The sequence below is a fragment of the Chlamydotis macqueenii genome, chromosome 2 (assembly GCF_036417535.1).
Source record: "Chlamydotis macqueenii isolate bChlMac1 chromosome 2, bChlMac1.mat, whole genome shotgun sequence".
NCBI classification, from domain to species: Eukaryota; Metazoa; Chordata; class Aves; order Otidiformes; family Otididae; genus Chlamydotis; species Chlamydotis macqueenii.
In genome coordinates, this window is record NC_141557.1 from 86,559,743 (window position 1) to 86,568,575 (window position 8,833).

Consider the following 8,833-nt stretch of genomic DNA (forward strand, 5'->3'; position numbering starts at 1 on the left):
TACAGTCTGGTGGTAGGCAGACAAGCTGTAGCACATTCAGCAAATACAGGCTCTTTTGGGGGAAATGTTGATTTGAATTTCATGCCATTGTCCAAACCTAGCAAAGGCTGAAGAGTCATAGTAAGAATGTAAGGAAAAAATACATCTGATTTGAATTTCTCACTGTCCAATACTGTGTAATAATACAATGTCAAACTAATAACTGTTTCTCTGAGTGTGACTAAAGCCAGATTCCATGTATAGTTAAAGAATAACTTGCTGCACTTTTTTTTTTCCATTTACTGTTCATTTCCTTTGTAATGTCCTGGTGTTAGTTTACTAATGGTGCCTTGAGCCACTGCAGTACATCTGTGTTTTCTCAGTCAGAGTTATTTCTTTGAGTTTGTTACTCAGCATCCAGGAAATCTCATGCAGACTGTAACATACTAATTGGCTCAGTGCGATTAGGATAAAATGAAAGTGTTTTGCTATTGATCTTTGCTTGTTGTTAGTTTATACTAACAAAATTAGATTGAAGAAGTCTAATACAGTATCAAAATATTCTTTTGCATTGCAGGAAGTATCATTGGAACTCTTAAATGGAAATATTTCAGAGCAGAACTTCCTTCCTTCCTTTCTCCTTTTTTTCTAATCTTGTCTTTCTGATTTTTAAAAAAAAACTTCTTGAAGGAATGATGAGTCTTGTTAAATAACTAGGGTGTTCAGAGATTGTGTAGCAATTCCATGACTTAGAGGGTTCAGACAATATTTATTAGACCATTAAATTAAGGTCTAATACTCTACTGCTTGTTACCTTAACTTCACATAACATCATACTAATAAATCTTTACAAGCTGTGTAGTTGTAAAGTGCATTATCATAATCTGTATTATTCCTCTAATAAATCATTTGATTTGTGTTTGCTTTGTGTTGTTCCAACCTTGTCAGCCATAATATTGCAGGGTAGAGACTCTTCTCACGGTCCAAGTTAACAAACCACATGCTCTGAGTCCTCGGTCACGTGCAGAGGGAGGCGCAACTTAACCTCCACACCCTCCTTCCCTGTGCAATGCCTCAGGTTACATGGTTTTCTTACCATATATATTACCATGTATATTACCTCTGTGGTGGAGATTCTCTGGAGCTCCTGGTCTCAATTCTTCTGCAGACTCCATGCAGACGTATGGTTTACTTGTCCAGCGGACTACTGAAGTTACTAAGCATTTATAATTTGGACGCTGTGGCGATACCCATCACCAGAGGTGGTGAACTGTTAAACGTGGCAGCCTGTCTGCACTTTGGCCTCCATGTGGAGATGGTCAGTTCAGTAAATCAGTGACCCAGGGAAACTGACCCTTCGTGCTGACCAAGCTTCAGAGTTGAATTCTGCCTATGGAGAATCTATTCCTGTTGGCATGGATGAAGGTCTGCAATTCAAAAAGCAGGGCAGACTTTACTTTATGTTTTTTAACATTTGTTTTATTGCAAACATGATTCTCCTTCTATGTAATGGAGTAGATAAATATCTGTTTGAAAATCTGTGATTTAGAGTACTGGGTGTTGTTGTTTTTGAGACTCAGAAACTTAATCCATTTGATTGACAGATATAAACTTGAATTATATTTTATTCTCTATCACAGCAGTATATTTAGTCCAACTGCAATTTTCATTGTTGCAATACAAATACACTAAGCCTAAAGTACTGCTGGCGGCTTATATATAAAATTTGAGGATTAAGAAACCAGTGCAAACAAAGACTCTCAGCTTTAAGTAAGGAACAGTGTTGTTGGCCTAGCCTTTTACTGCTGTCATAATTAATGTGAAGTAATAGCAGCCAAAACCTACAGGTCTGTTCTTGGCTGCAGAAGTACTAATAATAGCCAAAGATGCCACTATTTTTTTGCACTGTATGTGTGATTTACTTTTCATTTTTACCTTCTAAATAATTTGTACAAATAATCCCTCTTATTTTTTTTTTTCAGCCCACCTAAACCAACGGTGTTCATCTCTGGTGTCGTTGCTAGGGTAAGATTTATCATTAAATTTCTTTAAATCATAGAAAACTTACTGTAGGCTTTTCAGAATTATCACTGATCAGAGCAAAATTAATCTTTTTCATTCCTCTCGCTCTTTTGTGAGAATAGGCTTTATGTTTTGTGTATTTGTGCAAGTCCCTTGGAGCATTCTTTTTGATTTGTATGAAATTGAAATTATTTACTGAAATTACTTCCACCATTTTACTTTTAATTTTAACACTTTAAGTTTATTGGATCTTCTTTTCATGTCTAAGCTAGATATTACTGCATTCATGTCTTTTGAAAATGGTTGCATGTTAAGTCTGCTGCTATAGCGTGATCTGTGATGAGGAGTGACACTCCTGCCTGTAAGGATATGGGTTTGAAGATACATGTTTCAAACAAGTACTTGATACGTGCCTTGACGTACTTGGGATTCAAGGTGTTACTCCATGGATTTTAACAGCAGACAGGACCTGGAAATCCATATGCTAAATCATTAGTATTAACTAGCCATTAATCATATGATCAGTATTTCATGCCTTGTGCATGGTGACAGGGTTTTTATTGTGACTTGGTATGATAGGTGCCTCTGTCATGATGGCCTTACATCACCGGGGTGCATAATGTGGTTTACTGTAAGATGCCGTGGTTGTGTCTGATCGCGCAGGTGGAAAGAGCGAGGTGATGCCATTTCCCTAGCCCGTAAGGGCGGTAGACAGGCACTGCTGTGTTTCGTGGACCTTCATCTGCACCAAGGTGGATACCTATTTAGGCATTATAGATGCCTAATTACTTCTAAATAATTATTGCAGGAATGTTTCATAATTTTGATAGCACTTTAATAATTGTAGGGTAGCTATTTTTTTTTTTTTCCTTCTCTCCAATGAGTGACTAAGGAAATCTTCAGTATTTATCCTCAGTAACCTGTCTGCTACGGGTTTGTTTATTAACCTATGAAGAGCAAAATTGTTCTGCCATTTTCTGAGATTTTACAGCTCCCAAACATGTATCAAAATTTCTTCTCTAGCAGTGCTTTTTTGAACCCAGATAAATCTTTCAATTATATTTTCAAGTTTCACAGTATATAATAGTTTTCATCAGTGTCAAATGGAGGTTTATATACTGTGACCTGTCCTGTTTAATGTTTCTATCAGACAGAAGGCTCCCCATCAGGTTTGTAGATGGCACCAAAGCAGAACAGTCAATAAATTTGAGGGCAGGGCTACTACTTGGAGGGACCTGGACGGGCTGCAAGAATGGCAGGCAGCAGCTGGACACAAGCCAGCTGCATGCATGACAGCAAGAAAGACAACAGCATCCTGGGCTGTGTTAACAGGAAGGTAGCTGGTAGATCAAAGGAAGGGATTTATCCCCCTCTTCTCAGCACGCTTTAGACCATGTATGGAATAGTTCATCCAGTTTTGGAAACTCCAATGTATGAAAGGTGTTGATAAACCAGAGCCAAACACGTCAAGGAGATCTGACCATATGGAGCCAGTGAAAGTGACTTAGCATGAGGAGTTATTCAGCACTGAAGCATTTTCCCCTTTAAGATACTGTGTTCTTGGATGGTGTATGTAATCGGAACAAGCGAAACTTGTGTAAGGGAAATCTTGAAGTGGGTTGGACGAGGCTCTGAGCAACCTGATCAAGTTGAAGATGTCCCTGCTCCTTGCAGGGGGGTTGGACTAGATGATCTTTAAAGGTCCCTTCCAACCCAAACTATTCTGTGATTCTAATGGCAAGACAGGATTTGTGCAGGGGGACTTCAGAGTAACATGCAATACTGTTTTCCATCTGCTTTTCACATTTTTAAAGACTTAAATCCACTTTAACTGAAAAGTAAGCTTTTAAGATTTTCTTATATTTTTCCTGGTGTGTTCTTTGAACAGGGTGATAAGGACTTCCCTCCAGCAGCAGCTCAGGTGGCTCATCAGAAACCACATCCTTCTGTGGAAAAGCTTCCTCACCCACAACATGTCAAACAGCACATCCACCAGCCTCGCAAGTGAGCTCTCCATCAAAATCTTAGCCAAATTGCCGTCAGTGAATAAGTTCTCGAGAGAAGATGAAAACCCTTTAGGATTCACACCGTCAAATCAGTAAAATTGACCTCTAAAATAATATGGTGTTTCTTTTACTTTAATTCTCAAGGGTTAATAAGAATGAGGACATTGTTCAGTTGTTATCCCAGATGGAAAATTCTCTGTTAAGTATTTGCTGATCAGGAGTGGGTTTTTTTATAAGATTTTCTTATTGCCAAGATAAAATTTCAGTATGAATAAGATTATTAATAAGCTTAAAACTTGTACTTCTAGTTGTGTCATCGCAATCGCAGATAGTTAATGTAGTTTTTTATGCTAAGCTGGTAAGGAAGTATAGCCCTTTTTTACTGGTACGTTTACTATCTGGAGGGAGTCTGTTGTGTGTGTTGAGACAGAAATCAGTGGTTGTCTTGATTATGTAGAACCCTTGCAGTCCTCAGTATCCTGTGATGTTACACTCCAGTGACTGTGCCCTCTGACATCAACAAGTGAGATGATAAAAGGGCCCAAAAACATTCTCAAGTGGGCAGAAATCCAGCTCAATCTTCTTTACACCTCTTTGCACTTGCACTGTCTTGCTGAGCTTCTTCCATTTGGAAGTCTGTGGGTATGGAGAGGGGAGAGAAATCAGAGTTAAAGAACATTGCTGCTGTTCATAGCTGATTTGTGATCTCATGGGTCTCACTGGGGGCTGTATTTTTGAGGTCATTTCTCAATTCCAATAGTAAGCTGAAGGAGCTCAGGACTCTCCAGAATTGAACTTAAAATAAACTGGTGAAAAATCAGATTTCTTTTTTAACTTACAGTTTGAGGTTGCTGTTTGAAATTAAGAGATACCGTTAGTAAATGTGTTTAACTTTATGACTCACCCTCTGTTGAGCATCATATTTTTTCGTAGTCATCTTACTGTGAATAAGGACAGTAGTGATACAAAGGAATAAAAAAGTTAATTTTCAAACAGGGCCATGGGGTTAGTTTTGGCCACATAATTATATCTTTTGATTCCACAGTTCAAAGTCACTTGCCTCTATCGTTTTCCTACTGCAACTTGTCTCTGTAAAATCCATGAAAATAACTTTTAAACATTCCACCTACATTTTTAAAGTGTGTTTCTGTTTTTAACTGGCTATAAACAAGTTCAGCCTTTAGTACCCCTCAGGTTTATAAAACTTCTAATAACGTCCAAAAAGTGGGTACTGCAGCTAGTGCTGCAAAAATTCACCTGGCAAAGCAGTGAACGTTTGGAGTCACTTGAGGCTTTGCTAGTTCATTCATGTTAAAATCAAATAGTATAGAAAACCAGTGAGGAGAGTTTTTTTTTAAAAAATACTATTTAAAAAAAAAATTCTGCAGATTAAATCATTATTCCCGAAGTAGTTGATTTAAAACACCATTAAAATAATGTGAAGTACAGCCCATTTCACAAGTGGAATAACTCACTTCATATGTGTGAGAGGGACCTGGCATTTCCATCTCTTCATAGGCTTGAAATCTAAATGTTTTGCAAACGATATGCATGGATATATTTATTCTACTCCCAAGGAAAGATGTACAATCTGTGTATGCAGTCCTTATTTTCAGTTTAATTAGATAACCGTACTTGCCTTAAGGAACAAGCGTTGTTTATAAGAATTATTCTGTATTAGAATATACATAACTTTTCAAATATGCTTTCTGTTTCTGATGTCGGTATGTCCGAGGCCTTGTTCATAGCCATGCATGAGTGTACACGTGCGTAACCCATTCATAAGGGTTGTTGAACCTCATGGAATATCTGCATGAGGTAATTTGCTGGCAGGAGTGTTTGCAGAGTGAGGACAGAAAGTGGTGACATCTCGTTGATGGTGCAGCCAGTAGCTGTCAGTGTGCTGTGTCAGTGATGAAGCCGATCATCGCAGTCACTTGGTACTGGTAGCTGCTGGCTTGAAAGTGAGCTGGGTAGTCTTGTGCGTATGTCTGAAGTACTGCCTAGACTCCAGCTGTAGTCAATGCTGATTTAGTCAAGACAGGCGGTAGAGTTTGTCTTTGACCAAATGGAAGTGTCTTTCAGGGATGAGCTGGATTACTCTTGATCCTATTGACTGCAGCAGAAGACTAAACGTACCTCAGTGTAGAAGCACACGATGAGATGGGGCTGGGTACCTCCACTCTGTGTCTAGTAATAGCTGGTAGAAACGTATATTTCTGTTTTCTGAAAGCAACACCAGATTTCCATCCTAATACTAAACGTTAGGAACATGGATGCTTTTGAATTACAAACTACTGCTCCTGGTTGTTAATGCAATATATGCCGCATATATAGACAATACCTGGATTTTGTCTTTGATTACTTAGATGGATATGTAAGTTTGGAGTTTGGACGAGAGTCAGGCTCACCAGGGTCTTCTTTCCCCACTGATTCTACCAAGCCCGTTCTCTTTGCTTTGGTTTCACTGGATAGTAGGTGGGGACAGTGGGCATCTCGTTCATCCATTCGTGCACGTCACTAATTAGGTGACAAGGCATTTGGCTATTTATCAAACATATAAAAAATTATACATGTTCCTTTTCTGGGTTAAGTACAGGTGGCCAGTCCACCTAAGTAAAGACCAGTGATTAATGTCTTTTGACAGGATAGTTGACATCACGATTCCGAGTTCCAATAATCATCCCTATGTACTATCAATATCCTACTATGTCGCCCTCAGTTTTTTCCATCAGTGCTCCTGGGGATCTGACTCCTGCCGTAGATAGATTAAAAAGCAGTTTATTTACAATTCATTAATGCATGCAATTACAATTAATTAATTCATCAAGATCTTACAGTAGCCTGCGCCTGTCTAGCAAACATAGGTACAATATCTACTGAACTAAGTAGCGCTTGATTTGATAGACATTGAGCGACTTTTTCCTCTCAGGAGCTTGAGAGTGCTAATTCTGCTAACAACTCATAATTGCTGTGATGCCACTTTCCACATGCACTTAAAGGAAATCCTGTAAATTTAATATTACTGGCATTCATCTGTTCTTGGACTTGATTTTTAAGACATTGGTATTTGTTTACTGTTTCTGACGCTACATCCATCAGAGATGTTAGTTTACTCTTGTATCCAAACAGTGATACCTACCACCAGGGCCTGATGGAGTATGATGCTCAAGATGGCTTTTCAAAGTGGCTTTTAGAGTGCAGAAATACCTGTATGGTTAGAAAATGTCTTTGTATAAAGCATATTATATGTTTTTGGGAGGTATCAGTGTTTATACATAGATGTCCTTACCAAAGCATCACCTCGCCCAAAATAAAGAATCGTAACTGGTGATCTGGATTGCCTGCTGATGGTTATTGATACTTCTAAAATGTGTTACAATAACATACAAGCACAAGAGGTGTTCAGATGTTACCTTGAAATGATTGCAAAAGAAATTTTCTGTAATTGTTCATGTGGCAATAATGCAACAATAAAGCATGAAGTTGTATATTTGGCTCTTTTTTTCTGTAAGTACAATGTAAATCAGCAGGGTGCAGTTTTGTGGGGTTTCTGGGATTTTAGTACAAATTTTAGTAAAAAATTAAGATGATAAATCTCTGTTTTAGTTGAATTTCTTTGCACACAAACCTTCTCCCTCACAAGATAAAGACACTTAAATATGACTGGTTACAGCGAACATTATCCGCTCTGTGAGTAAAAGAGGAATGCAGATCATAGTGGCTGGAGGAGCCTTGATGAGAGGAAACTGAGTCAAGTCTACAGTGGTAAATCTTCATCAGACTTAAACAGGTGAAAAAATAAATCTGCATTGTAGCAATAGCCTTTGGTAAGTGCTGTGCATGATTATGTTATGTATAATTAGTAAAGTTAATTACTACGTACCTGATTTACTTTCCTAAAGAATTCTTTTTTTCCTCTCAAAATTTCTCTATCACACCTCTAGTGTGCACGCTTTTTTTCTTAGGAAGGTGGAGGTTTGTATTTTGCTTGTTGCTGTGTTCTTGGGTCTCTTCAAGAACGTATATTTATTAGTTTTCCTCGTCCCCCATCAGAGAAGAGACTGCATCTAGTCTTTTCATAAAATGGTAGCACTAGTATTTAGATAGGAAGCCTGAGAGGAGAGGTGGAATGGGTTGTATTCGACAAAGCATTGCGTGAATGAAGTCAATTCTGTTGCAAAGACTGTTCCCCTCCCTTCAGGATGCTCACATGAGGTGAGGAAAAGAATACAATACCATTTTCTGATAATGTAATTTATTACTGCTTGGAGCTCACAGGCATGCATGGCTGCTGATGATTTTTTTGCAAAGCGCACTCCCAACACAGCCAGGGACAAAACTGAAACAGAGATACTAAAGCCATTGCTAGCATAGATCTTGCAAGTGACCTTGAAAGAAATCCTGTAATATAATCTCTGCTGCCCAGCTTGTGTTGGAGATATTTTTAGAAAACTCAAGTGGCTGGCGTTCTGTAGGTCACTCACGGCTTTAGAAAAATAAAAGCATTTGTAATCCACAGTGATTTTAAGGATTATAAAAATTGTTCAGCTGTTAACGAGCTGTGAGCTCTCTATAGCCAACTGTAAGGACGCGTGTATTATCTTTGGTGTATTCTCACGTCTTTGTGACTAAAACTGGTTCAGCAAAATGGTTCTTATCCTCCTTTGTGGCTGACAAACAAGCAGGAGGTTATGAAGGTAGGTAAAATAACTTCTTTCAAGCTGGTTTTGGTAGGCTGTCTCAGGTGTCAATGGATGTCTGATACCATGTTAAGAAGGATAATTACATCACTTTCTTACATGTGGAGGAGCACGTGCACTGGA

General features: G+C 38.4%; 1 protein-coding gene across 1 annotated transcript in view; it reads left to right on the plus strand.

The window, feature by feature from the left end:
• The window catches only part of DAP (death associated protein), a 52,149-nt gene extending 44,651 nt beyond the window's left edge, over positions 1-7,498 (plus strand). Inside the window, exons 3-4 of the mRNA XM_086740376.1 lie at positions 1,962-2,004; positions 3,890-7,498. Coding sequence (XP_086596502.1) covers positions 1,962-2,004; positions 3,890-4,009 — 163 coding nt within the window. The 3' untranslated portion in view covers positions 4,010-7,498. The remainder of the gene's footprint in view (positions 1-1,961; positions 2,005-3,889) is intronic.
• Positions 7,499-8,833: the final 1,335 nt, after the last annotated feature.